Here is a 25010-nt window from a genome sequence, read left to right as displayed (position 1 = left end):
CAAGAAGTGGAAAGAGAAAAACTATTTAAGATAACTTGTAACTTCAGTTACTATCTCTGGTTAATTTGGCTTCCGAAAGTAGCTGCTCATTGTTTAGTATTTTGGATCTTCTTTAGACCAGTTTGTACTGCAGGGGTGCAGATGTGTGTTTCTGAGCAAATCAGGTTGTCCAGAAGTCCTCCCCTGATCCCCTCATTGTTACGTATGGCTGTAATATATGGTGGTTCTGTATTCCAGCGGCATACAGTCCTCTCTGCCCCATGGCACTTCTTGCAGCCAGAAGGGTGCTTTGGCTCTGCCCTCCTCAGCGGAAGGGTGCAGGCTGCGCTGCTTCATTCTCTGAGCATTATTCACAGAAGCTAAAGGGAGGAAAGGTCTTTCTTTTTCTCATGTCTCCATGAGGATTTCTTTGCTCACATTTCCAAGATCACAGCATACCTAAAAGTTGTTTGTTTTTTTAATTTATTTTCAGTGGTTTCTTTCTCTCTCCTTAGGAACATATGGGACACTCGCTCTGGCTACTTCCTTGATTTTCTAATGCCTTGTCTATCTGCTTGTATGCGTTTCCTGCTGTTTCTTTAATTTTCAGAGACACTATTTCATCTTTCAGTGTCATCTCTGGTGCTTTGCTATATTGATCCTCAGGATAAAAATTTGGATGGGTGGTGGTGGTGGTGCTGCTGCTGCTGCTTTGTTTGTCCCTTGCTTAAGCCATGACAGGTGCTTTTGTTGTAGGAGTTTCTGTTGTTGCAGTGCTGTGGTCCTGCAGGGATCAAAGCTTTTACAATTTTCCTTTGTGGAGTTCTAGTGAAGTTAGCAGGTGTATCTTCATTTGCAGTGGTATTGTTTGGGCAGTTTGTTCCTTCCTCCCTTCCTGAAGGATATTACCTGCTCATAATACTTTTCTGCAGTAAATCAAAGCAATATATTTTCAACTACTTATTTCCTTGTGAGAGAGAGAGAGAACAGCTTACAAACACCACTATTTTTTCATTGTAGAATTGGACAACAAGAGCTGGGAATACTTTATGAGAAAAAATAGGCCCTTAAAATTCCATTCTGTCTCTGGAGGTTTATGTGGTTTCTATAAATACTTTATTTCTTTGTGTTGCTTTAGATGTCTGGCAGTTAAAAGGCAGGGAAGAACCCAGATTAGTGTGAGACATTCTCATTAGTTATTCCATGGAAGGATATTTATACTCTTTCTTACAAACTTTAGTTGGACTCCGTGCATAATAGGAGTGGAAAGTTTGGAAGTTTTTAAGTTGTCCTTCAGTGAAGTTTCAAAGATATTACTGCTGCCTTTAACCAAATAAGTGCTTTGAAGTATTTGAAAAAACAACTGTTGATATTTCTTCACTGTTGTCTTTTGATGCTCTCTGAAAATTGTAATTGCTCATCCAGTGACTCTTTTTCAGATATTGCTAATGAATTTTATGGAACTGACTCTTATATGTCTGAGTCAAGAATAATTCTGTGAAAGTCCAGTTTAAAATTGTATATATGTTAAATCCGCAGAAGTAAATTAAATGTACTATTTAATTATCCACCTGAAATCAGTGTGTGAAAGATACATCTCAAAATGGCTTATAACTCTCATAGGGTATATTCTAAATCTCTGATTATGCATAGAAGGTATCCTAGAGAAAGAAAATTGATTAGGAAATTCTGAAGTGTTAGGATTGTTTCAAAGCAGTAAGCCTTTTTTTATTTTTCTGTAAGGTCCAGAGTACTTCACGATATTATCAATTTCTGCCAATTGCATCAGATGGGAACCGCTCATCATCTCACATCACTGTAAAATTTAACACAGATAAAGCTGTCTAATTAAAGTCATACTGAGATATACCTCTCCTACCCTTAGGCTTCTTCCAGTCAGCATCCGAGAACACTTGTCCTCACTGTCCATCCTGGACCCAAAGCCCCTTTTCCCAGCTGGCAGTGACACCAGTAGCTGGCAAATCTCAGATGTATTTACTCCTCCTTGGCACACCCCTCTTGCCTGGCTTCCTGCGCAGCTCTTACTCTGATTGAAGCAAACATGATCACTGAGATAAGTCTGTCGTATATTTGATTATTTGGCAGCTGCTTCAGAAATGAAGATTGTTACTGACTCACCAAGCAAGACAGGTGCTATTTGCAGAGTACAGGAGCTGCTCTTCAAAGCCAAGTCTCTGGCTGAGCAAGCAGCAAGGAAATCCTCTCCTTTGCCCTCTCCAAAACCCAACTTTGGCTGTACAACTAGGTTCTTAGCTTTGCACTTGAGAGGCAGAGCTGGCAATCTGCTGCACGGCTGGCATACCATTTAGTCCTCAACCCTTTTGCTGTTTGCATGCACTTAATTGTTTTTTGCTGGCAGACACACACAGTTCAGCATCAGATTTTGACACACGCGTGCTGTTGTCCCAAAGGATTCACTGAGCAGGCTGTCTTGCAGCTGCTGCATTTTCCACCAGTTACGTTGACAGTTACCTACTGTGTGGAGTTGCTAGGAGAAGGTGAATAGTCATCATTACAGCATATTCCTTCAATAACAACCTGTAGAGCTCTCTGATTTCTTTTCTGCAGGGATTTGTACATGTCTTCACTACTGACTTAACATTTGTACAGTCATATTTTTCTTGAGAGGCTGGTAGATATTTATTCCTTAAGAATCAATTCACGATCTATTGAAGGGAGGAAAGCTCTGGCATTTGAACATACACTCTTTTTGTGGGGTGATGTCGCTGATACTGGCTTCTACCATCTGCTTTCCTATTGCAGCCTGTTTCTCCAACCTGCAGAGCAGAAACCAGCCTTCCCTTCTGGATTGTTAAAGCCATTCACATTTATCCTGCATGGCAATGAATTATAGTCCATTTTAAGGAATCTTTTGTGCTTCTGTGACTATTCCTACAGCAGAAAAAGTGCATAAGAAAGGAGCTTGAGCAGTCAGTAGTATAGTAGCTGGCTCACCCGTATGGATTAGACTCGTGAGGTCAGAGGAGCTGTGTGTACTTGCTCTGTGCTTGGGGAGGGGGGAAGAGTGGATTTGTCTATCAAAGTGAATAGCGATTCAGGCAGGATCGTCCCTCAGCTGTTGTAATTCTGATGTGTTTTGATATGACAGCAGCTGCTGTCTAACATGCGTGGATCTTCTGACATTTGTAGTGGACTAAAGAATGCTTTTACTTGCTGCTGAGCCTGACTGTAACTGTATTGCTGTAGGACAATAACGATGGGGGCTCGAGCGACTGAAACAACTCGGGAACTGGAAAGCACCTCTATAAAGTATCAAATAGGAGGACATGCAGAGAAAATGTGGCAACGACTCAAAGGAATGTGAGTAGCTTCTCTCCTTGGCTTTTGTTATGTTCCCTGGGAAAGATTGTTTTCATCTGTTTGTTAAAATTACTAATTAGCAAATGGGAAAGTTATCTCTAAGCTGTGAATAGTATTTGCTCTCATAATACAGTACATTGCTGTCATATATGATGGTACTTAGATTAATGTCAGACTCTGTATAAGGTTCAATCACTTCATTTAAAAGATCTATACCTAATGAGAGTTATTATCCAGATTAAAATGCAGGTAAGTCCTTTCAGGTTAACACTTCCGTAGCTCTGATGTGATTTTGTAAATGTTATCTTCAGAATCAGCATTGCTGGAGCTGTTTCATTATTCCTTCCAGTATATATAAGTAAGTATATTGTTGCAGCACCATAGGAGGTATCAATACTTTGCCTATTAAGAGTGCATGTAAAGAAGTCTGTATGAAAAGGTGCTTAGCTATTAGGAGGATGCTATGTCCCTGTTTTTCTGTCATTATTTTACTGCTCAGTAATGCTAAAAAACTGATTGAAGGACTGTTTGAAGGGGCCACTATACACCTGCTGTGTCTAATTCACTCCTCTCAAACACAATTTTCAGTGTAGACTTATGGTGCAAATCATCGGTAAATAAACATCTGCAACCTGTCAGAGAGAAACTCCATCAAACTAGTGTGTTCTAAACCCCTTAAACTTCAATGCCTCCCTTTAAGTATTTGTCTGGTTTTTGCTCTGAAACCTGATGTCGGGGTGTTACAAATAAATACATGTTACATTTGTTGCTTTGGAAGCAAGGAAATGGCCCTATTATTTTTCCTGGAAAGATTTGAAATACTGGGTTTCTAAAAGTATTCCACAGATGCTATATAGTGCCTCAGCTATTGAAGGAAAACGAGTTACAGTGTTAAGAGGATTAGATGCATTGACTATGGCACTGCCTGTTTCCCCTATGCATTGGGTGGAGGTTCAAAGTGTCTGCGGGAAAGGGAGTTTCCACCATCTGCTTTCATTCAAGAGAAAGTGATTTGCTTCATTGGAAAGTCACTTTTCAGTTGAGGCTAGGGATTTATCAGAACTTCTCTGTGATATGCTCTAGAATATTTACTCTGAATCCTATCATCACTCTGTTGGAGATTATGTTCTTTGGGAACAATTTTACCTCTAGAAACCCCAAGGTGTGTGCATAGCGGAATAAATATTTTGATCATTTCCTGATGTCACACATCTTGCCTCTGAGTTTCTACTACCAGAGACCTCCATCAGTTTGTGCAGACTTCTATTTGTGTAGGGTCTAAGCTGCTGCTTTTATTTATTCTGTAAGTTCTCTGTTACCTCTAAACTCTTGGGTTGAAACATTTCCTTTCAGCTGCCTCGGGAATGGTTCCATTAAACAAACTAATGTAAATAACTAAATATTAGTGACACATGGTACAACAGCTCCAGGAAATAAGGTTCATGCTTCTTTAGGAGTAGTTAAAACAGTAGTTGGAGTTTGTAATGTATCAAAATCAAATGGAACTCAAGTGTTTGAAAAAGGTATGTCTTTCACAGGTTGCTGCCACCCTCATAACTGTTGTGACTGCAGAACAAGATAGTGCTAAAATACTTGTATTTAAAAGAAATGTTATATTACTAGATACATGCTCAGCTGACTATTTTTCAGACTTCCCTATGATTTCATTTTAATTATTCACTAGTCAATTGGAAATCACTGACTAATCAATATTATGAATATTGCATGGGAATATTTTAAAGAGTTGAATTTTTCAGAGCAGATCTCTGTGCTCAGTTTGTAACATCAGCATCAGTCATTAAGGAAAATGATTCATTTTGCTCATGCACAGATATCAAAATGGAAGTACGTTTGTATGTGGTAGAGGAGAGGGACAGGTAAGTGGGACTGCCATAGATAATCTGACTTGGGAAGAATTGTTTTATAAATCATCAGTCAGAAGAGTTGCTTCGTTTTAGGGATGGGAACTGTTAATGAAACCGAGTATGTATGAAGCCAAATTACTGAGGTTTTAAAGCAGTATATGGTAGCGTATCTATGCTGCAAGACATGGTGTGAGTTATGAAGCTGAATCTGCTCTTGTGGATAGAGTCCACCGGCCCACCGAGTTTTCACCAATATATACGTGTGATTTCAGCATAGTTTTATGGTATTTTGCCAGTTGAGAGTGATGATTATCTTCTTGCAAGCAGGTCATTATTGCAGAAAGAACATTGGATTTCATTTAGGTAACTACCTGGATAGTGTTTAAAAGCTGCACAGTAGGTCCTCACTTAAAATGAGCTTTTGTTTTCTGTTAGCATTCCAGCTTTTTGCATAATAGACATTTAATTATGGATTTGGTGCAGAATTCCATATACATTTAACCCTCATACGTCTTGGGGTGTTTTTGTTGTTGGTTTGTTGTTTTTTTTATTTTTATTTTTGTAAATGCAGACTGTTCTATAAGATAGTTGAGATGAATAAGCTTAAGGATAAATGAAAATCCTTATTTGAATGCCCAGTAAGAAAAGCTGGGTATTGTGGAAGCTTGAATGAAAGGGCCTTTCTATGGGTTTTCTACTCTATAGGCTTGCAAAGGCCTTGCTAACCTAATGCTCTCCCGAAGTGCTGTGATAAAAGCTGAGATGTTTTGAACAAAATGAAAACCATACCTAATTTTCATCAGGTCCATGTGGCCCTACAGTCAAGCTCTGCCTTCTGCATGGCAAGAAAAATCCAACTTTATTTCCTTTACATTGCAATTGCAGCAGTGATGCAAACAAGGATATTATCTGGCAGATATGAGATTAATTTGTAATTAATATCTTGATTCTTAGCATTGGTGCTGATTTTATCGATGCCTGAGTGTATAAAACACAAGCTCACTGAAATAGTATTTACTTGTGAAAATGAGTCATGTAGATTTATATCTTGACTGGAGCTTCTGGTCTTTGAATTAAGACATTTTCAGTATGCAGACTGCGAGCTTCTAGTGTTTTGTACTTCAGGGAGAGAGCAAAACCAAATAACAAGTGACAGCCAAATAACTCATATAATAGTGTGGCTTTTATAATTCTTTGTTATGCAGAAGAGTAAGAACAAAAGCCATTCAAGCTACTGCTGGAATTCCAGCTGCCTGACTGAAGGGGAGTGTTGTACACCTTCCACTTCAGAAGACATCTTATTGCAGCCTGGCCAAGGGATGTCTCTCAGACCATTTAATGCCACTGATTGCACTTTTTCTCCCTTAGCCTTTCATTCTCTGTCGGACGGAATCTTACTTTAGACAGTAACTAAATCCCCAGTTTAAATGTATTCTGGTGTCAGTAGGACCACATTTGCTGCCTAGGAGAGTTTATCTTCAGATGCTGATAAAGCATGGTAGTGAGCTCTGAAAGAGAAGCAGCTTCTTTAAAGAGTTTTGATTCAGAATGCAGAGTACCAGATTTAAAGCAGAGCTCTGTATACTTACTGGCTTTGCAGTGTTTGGTTTCTCCTTAATCTGCAGGTAGACTTGACTTAAATCTGTTCTTCATTATACCGTGAAATGATGTGCTGTCTATGGTATATATTTACTGTCTGCTGCTTCACTTAATGTCACCCACTGAACAAACAGACCCTCCCCCACCTTATCTTTTTTTGCAAGTAGGCATCTTCTCTTCAAGTAGTTTCTTGTGCCCGCGCCACTGTTGAACCTAGTATTAGGGGTAAGATCCATTTCTGAGCTTTGAATTCATTAGTAAGAAAATAACTTGCTTTTCATAGATATACATATTTGCTAGAGTTGTCTCTAAGAGGCCAGAAAATCCAAGGTCCCAAGAGTTTGGGGGGATTGCTGTTACCATGCGGATAGAATTGGTTACTTTATATAATTGTTACTGATTTAAAAAGAGAGTATGTGTTATTGCTATCACTGTCCTAAATATAATTTGCACTAACTTGGATGGCAAAAGGGATTTGGGGAAATGCATAAGCTTTTTTCCTTACCTTCTTCCCTTTCTTTTCTTCCACATCCAACATAATAGACCCCGATTTTTGCAGAAAGGAGAGTCTAAACTGTTTTAGAAACTAAAAGGGTCTGGCTTGTAGACCCAGTTTGTTGATCCTGCAGTGCTGCAGTGACAAATGCCTATCACTGCACACATACACATTTTGTAGAGGCAAAAAGGGGCCCTTGTCACTGATTTGAGGAAACTTGGCTTGATGTCAAAGAAAGTAAAGAAATAGCTTCTTCCACACCTGCTGAATTATCAGAAGAGAATGCTTTTAAAGGCATTAGACGGAATCCAGATTAGCAGCCTGTTGGGTCTAAGGACCACAATGGGTAACTTTAGAGAGGGAACCTCACCCATTCATTCCTTCACCAGATCTGTGGATACTGGTGGAAGTGCTATAGAACAGTTTCCAAAACTGCATACGACAAAGAGGTCTTTCCTTTGTTTCTCTAAGTTCCTTGTTCACATATTATTTTATATTGTATTTGGTGTTTGCGTTTGCTTATTGTCCTTTTTTGTTTACTCAATTTGCCTAAAGTATGAAAGTTCATTAAAGGTTAACTGAAGAGATTGTCATTATTAAACCTTAACATTTTGTGATATAAAGGTTTATAAATTTGTGAGGACTGAACAATCAAAGAGAGGAGAAGAGCTAGAATAACAGATAAAAAATGGCAAGACAGAATTTGTCACTTACTGCTAACTATATTAGGAACAAATGGATATACAGTTCAAGTAGTTCTTACTTGTAATGTTGCCTGTTTTTACTTTTTCCTAATGTGAAAACTTTTCCTTAAAGGAAAATCTTAAGCACTTAAAAGTAAACCAAATGACAGGTATTTGTAAAGGGAATCTAAGTAAAATTAAAGCTGTTATTTGTCAAATATGATTTCAGAAATGCTCCGAACAGAAAATTGAAGAAATTATATAATTATTTATTTACCTGTTGATTGATACGTATCCCATTAGTGCTATAATTACTGTAAGAATTGTTCCATTATAAATTGTGAATGGCTTCTTTTGATTTTGAAACCAAAGTCTGTTTCTGTGCCTGAATAGGTAAACTATTTATAATTATAACTTTGTAACCTAAAAATATGTATCTAATTAAATTTATATGCTAAATGTTAGAATTTTCAATAACTATAGATACTTTAGCTACTTAGCATTAGCAATTTGGAGAAATCTTTTATCCAGTCGTATTAGAATAATTATATTATTTTGCTGTTACAAAGGTATTTCCATTATTATCATGTACAGAAGGTACAGAATTAATTTTCTGGTTCATATTAATTTTTTGCTGCAATTTCTGGCACATACCAGCACTTTTGATAGATTGGACTAAATGCTAATCCTTCAATTTACTATGGGTAGGTGAATTGCTGTGATTATAGAAAGCTCTACTAGAAGTGATTGCAAATTGAAGTGGTGCACAAGCCATAATTTGCCTATGATATCACTAAGAACAACAGCAGCATGTCTTTACAGGTCTCACAGTCCCTAAACAATACAATATAATATTGAAATTCCCCATATGTAGACCTTTAAGTGTACATGTACATACACCCCTCACATATGCTTCCAATTAAAATTAAGTATTTTATCTAAGAACATTGCAAAGGAAATTAAGTAACATTTTATGAAGCTGATTCCTAAACTGCAATTAAATGAAGTCTCAAATTTCTATAGTCTGTATTTTTGTTTAGCTTAGACTTCTGACTCTACTTATGCTACATCAAACACTTCTAAGATTTCCTAAAAGATGCTTCCTGTGACTATTTAACATATAAATGTTCAATTCAGATCTCTGCCTGGAAAAACATTGCATGTAATCCACTACCCAAGTAATTACTTTCCTCCTATTTTGAACTCCTGCCAGCTACTTGTGGAGGGGCCCTTGTTTGTCCTGTAGACTGGCAAAATATTATAAACTTTTATTTCAAAAACTCAGTTCTCCAAATTAGCTGGTACACATCAAAGCCTGCCACAGAATGGTTAGCAGTTTCTCATAGTTATTGGTCAAAACCTCAGAGTTCATACTGCCCTCCCACACGTAACTCCCAGTTTCTGCTCCACCTCCACAACAGAATGAAGTCAAAATATCTGAATAGGCAAAAAAAAAAGCCTTTTGTCTTGCTAATTATATAGAGTTTGAAAAGTGCAAATGCCTAAATACCGAAATTACATAGTTACTAGTGGAAGTTACTATAAAAATAGGCATTGACTTCATACATCTGAAAGAGAAACATAACCTCAGGTTTATCAAAATTGTGCCTGACAGAAGTTTTCCTGTAAGATGTCAAAATAATTGTTTAGGAGTGAACTAAGCACTCAGTACTGTTCCATTTTCTTTGCATTTGCCATCCAATCTGGTTTACTCCTGATATCATCTCTGGAGGAGGGCTAGAACAAAACAGTTGCAATTATTTCTGCTGCCATTTACTGGAGACTATTGGAGAACTAAGACTGTAAAAAAAGTTTAAGATCAACTGTGTGGTAGCAAGTCCTCCAGTTCTACTACTGCATTGCCATATCTAATCTGCAGATTTCCTTTTTGTCAAAAAAACACAGACAAAACATTCAAAGTTCCCTGAAAAGAAGCAAAATCAAGCAAGCAACCAGCCAAGGACCAAAAGTGCTAAACTTGATCCACAAACTGCAGAGTGGTGGAGTACTTTACTCATTCTCTGGTGACAGCAGATGTTTGGGAGCTTTTTTGTTTTTCCTTTACTGTCTTCCCATACAATTTCAAGTACTCAAGGTCACCAATGAAATTTATGGAGCTTTTAAAACAAGGCCTCCTACAGAGGAGCTATTAGAGGTGGTCAGAACTGTATAATATAAAGTCAGTCCTTTAATTTTACTAAGGAGATATAGAAAACTGAGAAGCTGTGACTAAAATAAGAGAGAAAATTGCACTCTGATGTGGTTAAGGGAAGCTGAACAGAAATTGAGTACATCAGTTATAAAGTTACAGCTGACAATGAAGTGACTCAGTTTTCACAGTCCATAAAATTTGGTAATTAGTCAGGCAGTGTTGCAGACTGAAGAAGCCAGCCTCTCCCTAACCTCTCTTTTCTTTTAGAAAACTGCTTAGACTTACTTGTAAAAAACTACTAAGGTATTCAGGATCTGTTAAAGGCTGCAGCTGGTTGCAGAGTAGTCTGCGGCTCAGATCATAGACACATATTCTCTTAATACATATATGCAAGGAATAGTGATCTTAAAGGAGCATATGACTTCTAAAAGTTTGGGTGATTCTGACTTTTTGCTAGCATATGTAATTTCCTAAGTGTAAGTCAAATACTGTTAACATGACTTGTGTTTATTCCTGTGGGTTCTGCTAGAAAAGTGATTTCCAAACTGGTCTGTGAGCTGAGGGAGTTTATCAGCTACTTGGTCCCTAAAAGATATCCTTTGTCAGCAGCTGTCATGGATTAAATTGTGTCCCATGACTCATTCTTGCCTCCCAGCTCTCATTGCTACCTCCATGCTATTGTTCTCAGCTGTTCTAGTATGACTGGTTTTGATGCCATGCAGGGAATTCTTCAGTGTTAAAAGTAACCCTTAATAACGTTTTTTACCCCTACTATAAATTTAAACTTTGATCAGCTCCTACATTGGATACCTTCTGTGTTTCCATACCTAGCTGCATCCTTATAATGAAGGAAGTTGTCTGAGGGTAGGAATAGCTGAAGTTAAAGGAGATGGTCCTGCTTGAACAGCTCTCCAACAAAACAATCAGTCTTAAATTGCTCATGTTTTAAGTCTTTGATTCTGTGATACTGTAAATACTACTCTAGGGTACTTAGTATTAGATCAAAACATGACAGAAAGTGTTGATCCAATATGAACTTGTCCTGAGGGTTCAATTTTGTTCCAGTATTTTTGAAAGATTAACTTTGAACTAGCAGATTTTATAAAGATCAAGTACTGCCCATGTCACTGGAGCTTTATAATGCATCAGATAACTTCTGTGCTCCTGTAGCCAACAGAAAGCTGGCCTGAAAGAAGGCCAGGATAAACATCTGTGTTGTGTACCTTGGCTAATTCAAGACAATTGTAATCACATATTTGCACTTCAACTGAATCAGTTAAGTACTGCTAGGTAATCTATAACTAATGGTCACAGAACTGTAATCTAAAGTCCCCTAAATCTAGTGTTTGCCTTTGCTGTGTAAAGCTCTTTACCACCACTAGCAATATTTAGGGTGTCTGCAAATCAAAAAAAAGGTGAAAGCTGTTATATTAAAATTTTAATTCTTCTTGACTTGAATGCCCTGAGAATATTCATTAGCAGCCATTGTGCTGTGTATAGTCTGGGCAATGAAACTGGACAGTCACGAGTTTTAATATGGGTTCTTTAGAATGAGTAAGAGAAGTAATGCTCATCTGAGTCAGTGTCATAAAATTATGAGAAGAAAAAGTACTCCTAAGTTGCCTCTCTATTTGGCAATTTAGGCAAATACATCTGATTTTAGACGTTCCAGAGGAGGCAGTATACATTGAGGTATCATCTTCAGGAGAACAGAAAAATGAGACATACATTAAAGCTTTACTTTTTCCAGAACTAGTAGTTCTACAAATATCCCTCCAAAGTTTAAAAAACCTTTTTCTCAAGTCTTCCTCACTGATCTCATGGCTGCTGCATGATGGCATAACTAAATGTTTGTAATCATAGTTATTCAGCATATTTGCGTAGTTTTGTTGCTATTTAATGAGTTTTTCAGCTTTAGAAACTGTTGAATTCCAGAAGTGCAGCCTTCTAGGCATAATGCAGATATTATTTGATGCAGTGTTATTTAACAGAGAGAGATCTAAAGGAAGATGTTTGTCTATGCAAGTGCTTATGCTCCATTATCTATTGTTTGACATTGGCTGCAGTTTGTTTGACCCAGCCCTTCTCAGACTTTTGGCGCCCCCAGGAAAACAAGTAGCCTTCATAAATATTATGCAGACATATAATTGTTGTGAATTTCTGTGATAAATAGTGTTTGGAGGCAGTTACATTTGAATAGTTCACTGTTAGTGTAATTTAGGCCAGAAGGACACTAAGGAACAGACTACTGGGTAGCATTTACTTCTTTCTTTTGTTCATCTACAGTACAGAACTGTTTTTCTGACTGGGAAAATTGAAATGAAATACTACTGCTGTGGGGTTTTTCTCTGCTGTGTTGTCTGCAGAATTTATTGAAGAATCAACATCTAACATTGCTGCTACCTGGAGTTATATGTTTGTTTTGAATGGTTTCTTTCTTCCTTTCTTTGTTTTTATAATACCTCTGACACCACTTAGTCATATTCAGTATCTTTCCTTTCCCTTTTTATTAAAGGCTTAATGAAGGTTTGAATTTTTTTCCTCTAAACTGAAGATTTTTATTAATATTACTGTATTTTCTAACCCCAAATGCACTCAGTTATGATAACTGAGACACCTGTTTGTCAGAGATGCCAAACATGCCAGACTCAGCTGGAGCTGCAAATGATTGTCCCTTTTGACAGTCTCTTTTTATCATCAGTGTGTTATTTTCTGATGCACAGGCAACTACACTGCAAAAAGCATTACATCATTGGCATTGATTTCTATTAGGGTGGGCTGGAATGCAGAATTCCTGCTGTGAAGAAAATTAAATACATAAAAAAACCTTGAAAAAGGCCACCAAGATGAAATCCTCAGAAGAATGAGTATTCTGAAATGTCTTTTAAAAAATTGGAATCAACATATCTTTCTGACATCTTCTACTTTCAAGACCATAAACTGAGGTGACAGTAAGCTAGTTGTTTGAAAACCAGTGGTTTTTAGTCCCTGTGCTGCCTAAGATGACCTGGGAGCACAGCTCTGAGCAACCCAGTGGAATAGTTACCTACAATCAGGAAATCTCTGAGATAATTATAATTTTATGAGCAAAGTAAGCTGTGCACAAAATCTTGACATTTTCCATCAGAGAAAAAGTTTAATTAGAAAATTACTGACCAACTCTGATTTAATTCTTTTCAAATCAACTAGAAAGACCTTAGATTTTTATGGATAATTGGAAATGTTTCTCCTTCACTGAAAATTGCTAAAGTATTGCAGAAGGTTTTCTCTGATCATATATTAATTCTTTGGTAATTTGGAATATATGTCTCAATGGCTACTAAGACACCTTCACTAGCCGTAATGTCAGTTAAAGTTTACAAACCAGGTTTATGGGATAATCCTGTAACAGGTAATGACAGTAAGATGGAGATATAACAGCCTTTTCCCTGCCATATACTGCTGTGACAAAGAAACCCTATTTTAGTGTTATATCTCTCTTGAACAGACATTATTGGTCTTAATTCTAAATAATTGGAACAAAAACGAGACTTCAAATTAATTTACCTGTGACTATTTTGTATGTGTGTGTACTTACAGTTCTTTAAGTGCATTTTACGGACAAATACATCAGAGGTTTTTTTGTTGTTGTTTTTGTTGTTGCTGTTTGCTTGTTTTTCTTCTTTTTTTCTATAAGATTTAACTTGGTTACAAGCTCCGGTTAATAATGAGAGGAAATTTATGTCTCAGTCTCTCCATGTAGTGCGTGTACTTGATGTTTTTAAGAGTGACACATTGCTATATTGCCCTGGAAAGTTCTGAGCCCTTCCTTCCTATTCCCACCATGAAGACTTCTCAAAACTGTGTAACTGTTTTGATTTATTGAGTGAAATGGTACACTTACCTCTGGATGGAAAGCTGCAATTATTAGATGATAGGAAGTATTACTTAGAGTGGCAAAAGTGTGTGTAAAAGGAGTGAAAAAAAAATTATACTCTTCAAAAAAAGTTTATCAAAATAAGTTTAGATACTTTCTGGTTTATGTAAATACTGTCAGAAGTATTATGTTCTTAAAATGCCCTAGATAAAAATTTTGGCTTCTTTGCGCCTTCTGACTTTGAAGTTCCTTTCTAAGCAGATTCATTTAATATTGCTTGTTTCTCTAGAAAAATTAAAAAATATTTGTCAAAGACATGTCAAAGTGAAGAATATCAATTACACTTGTAAATAGTTTGGTATTAACTGTGAGGAAGCTTTGCCTCCAAGAGAGAAATATTTAGTTCTATTTTTAGTTGTTCTCTTGAGTAATTCAGTTAGCCATTGTCTGCTTTGTGTGAGCTACATATTGAAAAGGGATTCCCCCTCCTCTTGATTGCTACAACATCCCTACTGTTCCAGAAATGTTTAACTATATAATGTGTAGAAGTAAGTATACATGAAAGTATTAAAAGATTTTGGTTCAACACACTTCTGAACCTGTGTCATTAATTGGTTTTCTGGCTTTGTGATTAAAAAAGTATGATGCCTACTTAGTAGCTTTCTGCTGTTAAATGGGTTATTCCAGATGATCTTTTTGGTAAGAAATGAAAGATTGGTAATACATTTCTGTCTTGTGAAACAGAAATTAGATTTCCAAGAATGCCAAACAGACAGCTCATGAACATGAGCTGCCAAGCAGACAGCTCATGACCTAGGCCTTGTGATTCCTAACTCCAGTTTAATATATCAAAACTTGCCCTTTTCCTTCACCAGTAATGCAATGTTTTATTCTTCGGTATTCACAGAACACGGACAAATACCCCTGTTGTAAATCGAACGTGGTTCATATGCTGTATGAAACTGAACATTAGCTGAGAGAAAAATGGTTTGCCTACTTAGCAGATAGGGTACAAAAAGGTTTAAAAGTGAATGTACAACAGCTGCAAGTCTGGTTTAGAGCCGGATATGAGGTAAACACAGAATATGAACATCCCAGAATATGATGACAGTTTATAGCTCAATCCAGACTTTCTGAGTTGCTCTGTTGTTCCTGTCGCTGTTACAGCCTAAACCAAAATTTGTGTTTAAACACTCAGAGCCTTTTAGTAGACTAAATTGTGATAGATTTAATACAACTGTGACAGTGCATGTCCTGATATTTAAAATAAACACAGTATTAGAATTCTTATAGAAACTTTTAGCTTAGATTTGGTCCTCTAATGATATTTCTGCTTTTTCATTAGAATCCTGCATATTAACATCACATGCCAGCTCTCCTACAGTCTAATTAAATTCAACACTAACAAACGTGCCATATGTTGATACTATAACTTTCTGGAAAAAATAGTTGGCTCAGGTGGGCATAAGCATATGGAGCCATCTCTGTCACCTATTTCTGCCTTAATTTACACCCAGCTTTGACTAGATTCATTCTGGATACATGAGAGAGTCAGCCTTGTCTTAGTGTGAGGTCTACGTTTAGTCTTGTAGCACTTCTTTTCTTTCTGACAAAGGCCTGTATGCAGAATGCCATTGTGTGTAGTTTAAAAATATCATTGTGTTCACATACAAGATGAAAACAATATGTAAAGAGTGGATAATGAGTTAATGAAAGTATATAATTACCTGTGAGTTTTACTTAAGACCATTTTGTTTGAAAGTTCAGAATATTTTCATCATCAGTTCAAATTTTATGATCTCGTTGGTTTGGGAGAGGAGGACTCAGAACTTGCAGAGTCCTTGAATCATGTTACTATTTAGGGAAACATGGTTATTAATAGAACTTGATTTTTACATACTTTTCAACCTCTATGTGTTAATTGTAATCTCAAATACACGTTTAGTTTGAATGACCAGGGGAATAGAATGAAACTTTATACTTTAGGATACCAGCTTCAGTAGTGGAAGATTTTAAGGGGAAAGATTTCAAAGAAAAGGTAGAATTCATAGAAGTTTTAGAGATTAACTGTAATATTTTAATTCCCACTAATGAAAAACAGTATTGCAGCTTTTATATATGGTGAGTCTGCATTGAAATAGACTCAGAAAGATACTGTGTAAAGCTCAATAATGACAATGTAAAGTGATAACAGATGTGATTTCTCACACTAAAATGCATTCTTATCATTTGATAATGATTAACATTATGATGATACTCTTGGCATGGAACTGAAATTTTTCTATATTGTACAAGATATATTAAATCTGCCTTTAGCTGGCACCCATGCCTTACTGAAGTTGGCAGACTACTACATGCATGGGACCAATTCCAGCTTTATACATGGGCATGAGTGCAAAAATCTCCATATGATGCTTCACTTCTGAAAATTAGTTGATGATTTTCACAAAAGAGCTGCTGCATACTGCAATTCTGTATTTCAGCAAAATGTACTTCATGGCCCAGCTATGAGTTTTACTTGCTCAGTCATCTGCTTTTATCCAATCCGTTAGGATTTAATATTTAAAGGCACTTCAGTTCCTGGCTATACTGGGACTTTGTGGTTCAATCTCAAAGATCTGAAAATGTTGTAGCTTTGCGAGATTGCAGTTTGGAGATGTAAGAAAATGTCAAGATCCAACATTCAGTTCATTCCTTTGGGTAAAATGTGGTGTTGGACTACAGATTTTTCCGAAAATGACGGTGTGAAATAGGTTTGGGGTTTTTGAATGAGAAAAAAAACTATGTAATAGTTTTTGTGGCATAATTAACATAATACAGTTGATGTCATGCCCACAGAGCATAGACCATAGAACTTCAGCCTGTGATTTCTCCATCAAATCCATAATTTAATAAAATTAGCCTGGTTCTGGTCTCACTTACACCAGTATAATTGGAGGGTATTGAATTACAATACAATAAATGAGACCTTGGAACAAATTTACTTTATTGTGACAAAAGAGCACGGTATTTTATGGATACGGTGGAATTTGGCTAAGGTTTATTGGTTACTCCTTTTTATTAACACTGGGCTACGTCAAGTATGTTTTTTCATAGTTACTGAGTGTGATTCTTCTTTTCTTAATTGCTCAGTGAGCAAGTCACCTGATAGGACAAGAATAATTCCCTGAAGCTTCTCTATTTTTTTTTTCCTCCTTCCCCCCCCCCCGCTTTTTTTTTCCCCTTCTCCAGAAGGAAAGAAACATGTTTACCTCCCTTTGTCTATCACTTGGCTGCATCTACAGTAGTAACACAGAAACAGATTGCAACAAATTTGCTATTTATTGCTATGATTTTGGATTTTTGCCACTCTCACTAATGAGCTATGTTTTTGCAGATAGACAAACTAAGGATAGGCTCCTCAGCTCACATGCACTCGATTGTATCCCAGTTTGTCACTAAATTTATTTTTAACAATAAAATCAGCAGATTGTAATTTGTATTATGATCGTCACAAATAGATCTCACCATGTTTAATGCAACTGTGAAGCTTTGACTGTGCAGATGCAGGGAGTTAGACATTGAAAGAAAAAACAATTGCACAGCATCATCTAAAATTTTATTTTAGCAGTTTTTCTGCAGTAATTTGGGGAATGGGAACAAGGAGGAAGGGAAAGAGAGATGGGAAGGGACAGTTTTATCTAATGCCACCCCCACTTAAGCCAAATAATTGCATTGCATTCCTTTCTAGTGCAGCACACAGCTAGCAAGATACATACAATATTGTACAGGATTTTGTACAATAGTAGAAGTATATACCACATTAAGTGATGAAGTCTTAAATGTTGTACTCACATTTTTATAGGTAGCTGAAGGCTTCTCACTGTGCACTCAGCTCTGTTAAAAGTGTATAACAAATAAAAATGTGATTTTTTTTTTTTTCCCTGATTAGTTGCCTCAGAGGAAAGTGTCAGAAGCACAAAAGGCTTTGTTGCTTCACTTCATGATTAAATCCAGCCTTCCCCATTGAAAGAATTCTTTTATTTTGCATTAGTACCCTGTTACAAAATGTCTCTTCCCATCACAAATATTTCAGTTCCCTTTACTTCTCTTCCTAATTAGCACTGAAAGCCATTCCTGTCATTGTGAGCCTAGAAGCTGCCATTCCTTCATGTGTAAAGAATTAAGCTCAGCAGTTATACATGTAAAAGAGATGTTTTACTCAGTAAACTATCTCTGTACCAAGAGTAGACTGCTAATGAGCAAATATAGGCTACCATTTTTATTTTTTTTTTTTAATTATCCACAAAGTACAAATGCCTACATACATGATTGCAGCTGCCCAGATTGCCTTATCTGTGTAAATGATTTATGAAAGTGAAAATGAGCAAAGGCATTATCTGAGCAGCAACATACTACCAATTACAGTGATGTGCTTATACAATTATAACACTTCTATTTGGGCACTTGTACTTCAGTGGAAGGTAGCTTTTTTCTGTTCACACTTAAACTTGTCTGACAGATTTAGTAAGCGTGAAAAGGTTGCCTTTATACTTTGGGAAAAATTATTAACACCAGAAGTTACCCCACTTATCTGTGTCATCTTCAGTTCACAGCTTTGGATACAATGACACGTGCTTGCTTCAGCAGTCAGGCTAGTTTCTTCTCTCTTACTTCCCCACCCTTCTTTGGAAATGAGAGTTGCCTTTAATCCAGATTGTCTGTAGAAATCCACATAATTTCAAGGATCTGGTTTACTGGCATAGTTAAAGTGATAATGGATGTGGCATGGAACGTGAATGAACTGTCAGACCTGGGGTGCAAGTATTAATTCACTGCTGAAACTGGTGTATTGAGAAACAAAATCCCTAAATTGTATTGGGAAGATTTGCCTTTATTGAAGCTGCCAAACACAAGGCAATGTTACCCCAGTGCCATTCACAGCAATGCCAGTGCTGAAGCACTGTTAGCAAAACCATGCGATTGCCTCCCTTCTTCCCCCAGTGCAACTGGAACAATAGAAAACACTGAATCAAACACTGAATTTGCTTGGCACCATGCTAACTTAATCAAGAATGAACTTGCTCAAGGATTTTTTCCATAGAAATAGGACAACAAGACATTCTGGTACCACTCCCAGAGTATGACTCACAAAGAGAAAGCAGCAGAGAAAAAGTAATTTTTTTTCCTTTCACAAACCCTCTCACTTCCTTTCAAGGTTATGCAGTTGTTTTTGTTTCTAAATGTGTTATTTGATTGTCTTCCTATTAATGTTTGAAAAAAATAATCTTAAAGGTAGACAACAGCAGTATTTATGGAGCAGGTTGTCATCCCTCTCCATTTTTGCTGAAAGATAGATGCTACATTCCTTCTGTATTTAGTCACTTCAAGACAACATGAAATCCTGACATGACTGCAAGTTCTCTTGACTCCTTACTAAATGTGTTTGTTCTAGAAAAACAGACCAAATGATACCAATAAATTCTCTCTCAATATTCATTCATTAACGTTAAGACATATTGTGATGGTCAGGACTTCTCCTGATGGTTAAGGTACTTCTCACTCAAGCTAAACCCAAAGGTTAGCTTTTCACATCCCCCCTTCTCTCTCGCCTCCACCCTTCCCCCTCCCCCCCCCCCCCCTAGTTTTTTATCAGTCAGCTTCTAAACAATATACTCAAATAATATGCTCAGTTTGCCCTCCACTTAAAAACACTGATCAATGGTTAGTCCAACTCATTACAGAATGATTAGTTTGCAAAGTCCTAAACTCGTATTTAGTTGCAGTTATTTGATATAAATTAGGTCATTGTTCCACATTCTTGTTAATGTCGTGTTTCCTGTTTGCTGTAGTTCATCATGACCATATTGCTTATACTGTCTACATAAATGACAATCTAACAACTTCTCAAGCATTTCAAGTAGTTCTTTGAGCTCCAGCAGCACAAAAACTTTAATGTAGTTGGAACTATTAAGCAAGTACCTGTTGTTCTGAGAGCGAGGGAGTAAACTAGTACCTGACTTAGAATAAAGGCTTAATTTTTAGTTTCAATTGATTTTGTTTTGGTCATGTCACTGTGTTTTGCTAGCAAGAGAGTTGCTTTTAACACTTCACCTCTCAGAGAAAGAGGTTAAAGTAATATGAATGACTAGGGGTGCTGAGGGATTTGAATAGTAAAATCTGGCAAGTAAACCTAATGCATTTCAGATAAACATATGTTCTTGGGGCTTTGGGAAATACGCACTTTTTGGGTGGATGGCTCATTGCTATTTATTTCCAAGAACAAAAATATTAAAAAGGTATTTCAAAGGAATAGTTAAGACAAAAGAATGGAGAAAGAAATATATATTTTTAGAAACATGAAGTATATATCGTAATGCAAATTATCAGGATTTGTTAATATGCTTAATATTTTCCTTATAGATAAGAAAGAAAGAAAAGCAGGACAGAGGAGGTTACACACGTTCATGTTACCACCATTTGACATGTCTCTGTGACTACTGTTGATTCTGGATGTACTTAATCACATGTACAGAACTATGAGTTGGAGCTGATGTGTAGTGAGGGCTATAGCTGAGCACTACACACTCTAGATAATTCCTGTATGTGCAATGTCAGGGTTGATTTCTGTGTTGGGCTTTCATTTAAACTTTTTCTTTACATCTCAAAGGTAGCAAAACCATCTAACCAAATCACTTGAGTAGAATGTTATATCGAATTGTCCTCATCTTTACTCCTGCTTGCCTCTGCTGCTTTTGATTCTTCAGTGTTTTCCCTGATATATGGCTGCATGGGACTTCATTTCCCTGCACTGACTTTTGAGGCCTCTGAAATCCAGAGTCACTGGTAAAACTGATTAAAAGCTAAAATTCCTATCCCATAAAAAATGTTAAATTCTGTAGGCTTCTTACTGGACTGTAAACTGTTTCAAGATTGGGAAGTTCATGCATCTTTTACTTTTCTCATATTTTATGCAATCAGCTCATCTGGGAACTCGTTAAGAGACCCAAACAAATGATTATTGTTCTGTTCAGGTGATTTATTATGGTGGGACCTGCTCAAGTCCACCTCACAGAGATGTGAGAGTGTTACCTAGTTAAAGATGACAATACACAGGGAGACCATGTTCTGAAACCTCTCCTCACCCTCTTCCCTCAGACTACAAACAAAAGATTCTGGACAGTGGCCAGACTTGGAAAGTAGCTCTACACAGGGTTCACAAAAATGCTATTTTAGTTTGATTTATCCTGGTTTGCTAATAAAGACAGATTTTGCAATAGGGAATTTTTATAGTGGATATATGTGGGTGCACCACAACCTTCCACCCTCTGCGTACTCTTGTAGACTTACATCTCATTACTGTCTAGCTATTAATTGCATGTGTCTGTGAACAATGATGGCTTCAAGTACTAAGCTGTCAATATGACTTTCCCAGATGAACATCTGAGTAGGCGTAAATGTCATGATAAGCATGCTGCATTCATGTATCACGGAAAGTTATTATCTCCTTTTTGCTGATTCTTATATAACTATACTTTTGGTTGATAAAATAGAATACATACTTATTTTTCTTACTCAGATGTGTTAAACATACATACATACATATATATATACACACACCTATATATGGGTGAAAATCCCACTTATTAATAGTGATTTTTTTTCTTTCAAAAATATTTCTTTCCTCTCAAATATGACTGATGCTTTTTCCACATATTGTTACTTAGGTGAACTTGAATGTTTTAGAGCACTTAGATATGTGAGGTTAAATACACCGATATAAATTCAAGTCACCAACACCAAACAGCCCTCAGAAATTTTGGAGAAAGAAATTAAATGGATGCTTCCTTTTACTTAACAAAACATAAGGATAATCTTTAGAGGTAGCAGCACTGCATACCGTTACCAAAAATGGATCTGACAGGCTGGACACAGGCAGACTCATTCACTGGTTTTGAAAGTTGTAATAAATTTTAGAAGTACTCTTTATATTAATTTTGGATTTTTTCCTGTCAGTTTGCATATTGAAATAGTGTTAGGCCCATAATAAATACCAGGAAAACACACAGAAATAATAAAAACAAAATCATGGCATGAAATTGATACTTTAGACAAAAATTGGAAATTAAAGAGGCAACAAAAGTAGGGCAATGCAGTCTCCAAATATGAGATAAAGGTGTTTTTAATGCAGAATCTCAGAGAAAAGATTTCCTTGGGAAAAAAAACCCAACAAACAAGCATAAGATCCCTAAGCCCCTGTACAAGTTCTGTCCTTATAAGCAATTATTATTATTTACAGTACAGCAGCTAAAAAGATCTTAGGGGTTTCTGGGCATTATTCTCTGGGCTGGTTAGGTTCCAGGCTGCTGGCATAGCTGTAAGGCTGCACTGCTCGTGGTGCTTCTTCCCGGGAGGCAAAGTCTGACAAATATGATGAAATGCAGAATACTGATAATCAGAAAAAAGACAAAATTTAAATGCAACAAAAGTTTGGGAAATTCATATGTGAACTTGTAGGCTGCCAGTACTTATATTACATTAACTGCTACTCCAAGCAGACTTAAAAAAAAAAAAAAAAAAAAAAAAAAAGATCTTCATTGTACTTTTGTGTCTTTTTGTGTCAGGGTCAGGAGCAGATGCTTGAACTTCCTAATCTCTTCTTGTCAGATCAGCACATGGAAAAATCAAAGAATGCTGCCTGCTACTTTTAAGCCTTTCAGAGACCTTTTTAGTGGCTGTTGGAGAACATGAGTGCGAAAATGTTCAAACCAAATGTTCGCCAGGCATCTCTCAGTGCTCATGTAATCCTCAGTGCTCAAAGGATTTGAGAAAAAACATGAAGAGGAAAGTATTCCTTACTTCTTATTCCTTTTTAAAAGATACTGCTGATTCTACTTGTCTGTTAATGCCATAATTGACTAAAACAGAAAATGCTTATTTGTTTTAGTTTAACTATTGTAAATCAAAGTTTCTAAACACTGTTTCCATAGTTTACCTCTGTGAGGAGCATATCTATGTGCAGGGCTCAGGAGTGACTGACTTTTATCTCAGTTTTTAATTAAATCTCAGATAAAATGGAGAAATGAAGGCTCGATTTTTAGGAAGTAGTTAAGGTATTTAAGTGCCCAGAGGCACTTTTGATATTCTTACCTCAATCTGTGATGTTGATAAATTCCACCATAACAAGATTCTGCTCAGATAATAGACATAGCACTGATTATTTCACCAAAGTGTCAACATAACACGAGAAACAAACTCAACTCTTTCTCTTCTTAGCCATTCTCCTCATCTTAGATCCATTTATATGTAACTGGGTTTCTGCAGCTCTTTCATCATATCCCAGTAGCTTTAAACTCCTCTTAGTTCTTGTTCAGCATTTTTTTCCAGAGCTTTATTCCGTGTTTCCTTCCCATACCAGTGTGGAAAGCTTAATATTCTGGCAGTTTAAATAGAGCCTCAGACTACATCTCTAGAAATTGTTGGACTTCAGTTGTCACTGGCTTTTTTTCCTTTCTTTTTCTCTTCTTCGAGCAGTTGTTTTCTTGTTACATTTTTCTGTGTGACTCTTTTAACCCTTGGTCTAGAAAAATATGCTGCAGCTTTTTGGACATATGCCAAAATAAGAAAAGGATAAGTGCCAAGTTCTTAGTTTTAAAATAAGACCAGCAAGAGAGTATGAAATGATTCATCACTTCCTGGCAAGTGTAATTATCACTGCAATCACCATTCATTATCTATTCGCACCCTTTAAAAATGTGCTAAATATTACTGTAAGTTCAGAAAGTTATCTTTTCAACTGAATCAACTGAAAAAAAAATAAAGCAGCACAGGTGTGTGCTTTAAACAGGAAATGATACTGAACTCCAGGACTCTTAGAGCTGCCTACCTTAGGATGACCTGCAAGAAACATGTCACATCGGTGTGAAAATGTTGTATGCTGCTGTTTGGTTAGCGGTTATACAAAAGAAAGTATTTCAACTGGTTTAGCTTTTGTGTTTGTCATTGTTGAAAGCTGACTGCTGAAAGGTGAAACCAGTTCCACCTCTTAGCTGGGCATTTATTCAGTGTCTGAACTGGAACATTGGAGATCCAGTAATTATGTTTAGTACTCAGTTTGTGTATTTTTTTTATCCTGTTTTAATCAAATAGCTTGTAGTTTCACACCTGTAGATGGTCACTGGAAATTATCTATAAGCCAACAAGGAATCTTATTTTAATAAGGTATAGTTGTAATTTCTCTTTATTTTGAACCTTATAAAAATTACTCAAAGCATAATTGATTCTGCCTATAAGTAAACCACTGTGGGATGCAGATTCATTCTCAGCACTCATTGCCAAAAGTTTAAAACAAAATTAAGACTTGGTAACATATCAATGTACTCATTTCTCAGCTTATGTTGTGAGAACTTTGGGGTAGCAATCAGCTTTTTGTTCTGTTTGTATAGCAACTGGTACAATGATGTCTTTATCTACTACTGGGAATTTTGGGTACTGTCATAGCAAACAAATGTTTAAAATACATTGTTTAAAAATCTTACAGTGCATGAAAATTTTTCCAAGTTGTTATGAACGACTGCTGTGTTAGTGAAAAATCTTTACCTAACAAGTAAATGCTATTATTCAGCATTTATTTTTGCATGTTACCTAATCTCTGTTCATACCCAGGGAGGTTAGGTGCAAAGATCTGCCTTTATTTCCATAATCCTGCAGCATTCAACTCTAGTTGAAAGTCTCACCTGTGACCTTATATTGTTGTACATTAGAATCAAAGCCTTCCGAAAATATGTTTAATCCTGGAATACTACTAAAAATGGAGGAATCAAATGGTGTGTAGGTGTGCAACAAAGGAAGTTTTAAGAGTGGCAGGAGGGGAGGAGGAAATTACTGCAGTGGAAGTAGTAAGGGAGGGAGAAGACCTAAAACTCCTCAGAAGTGATGGGTGTGGGAATGGCCCCAACCCACATTATTCTCTAAATTCCTTCAGTTGTTAGGCCCAGCTGCTGATTAATTATGGTAGGACAAAACAGCGTTTCAGAGTGGGTTTCAGCTTTGGAATGGG

The 25010-nt window shown here is 36.7% G+C and overlaps 1 protein-coding gene across 6 annotated transcripts in view; it reads left to right on the top strand.

Annotated features, from left to right (window-relative positions):
- The window catches only part of PDE1A (phosphodiesterase 1A), a 227886-nt gene that overhangs the window by 63020 nt on the left and 139856 nt on the right, over positions 1-25010 (top strand). For all 6 annotated transcript variants that reach the window (XM_033010956.2, XM_033010954.2, XM_033010955.2 and 3 more), the window contains one exon: positions 3208-3321. In XM_033010956.2, coding sequence (XP_032866847.1) covers positions 3218-3321 — 104 coding nt within the window. In that variant the 5' untranslated portion in view covers positions 3208-3217. The remainder of the gene's footprint in view (positions 1-3207; positions 3322-25010) is intronic.

Source organism: Tyto alba, unplaced genomic scaffold (assembly GCF_018691265.1).
Source record: "Tyto alba isolate M040663 unplaced genomic scaffold, T.alba_DEE_v4.0 Super-Scaffold_7, whole genome shotgun sequence".
Classification (NCBI taxonomy): domain Eukaryota; kingdom Metazoa; phylum Chordata; class Aves; order Strigiformes; family Tytonidae; genus Tyto; species Tyto alba.
This window is presented reverse-complemented; position numbering and strand designations above follow the sequence as displayed.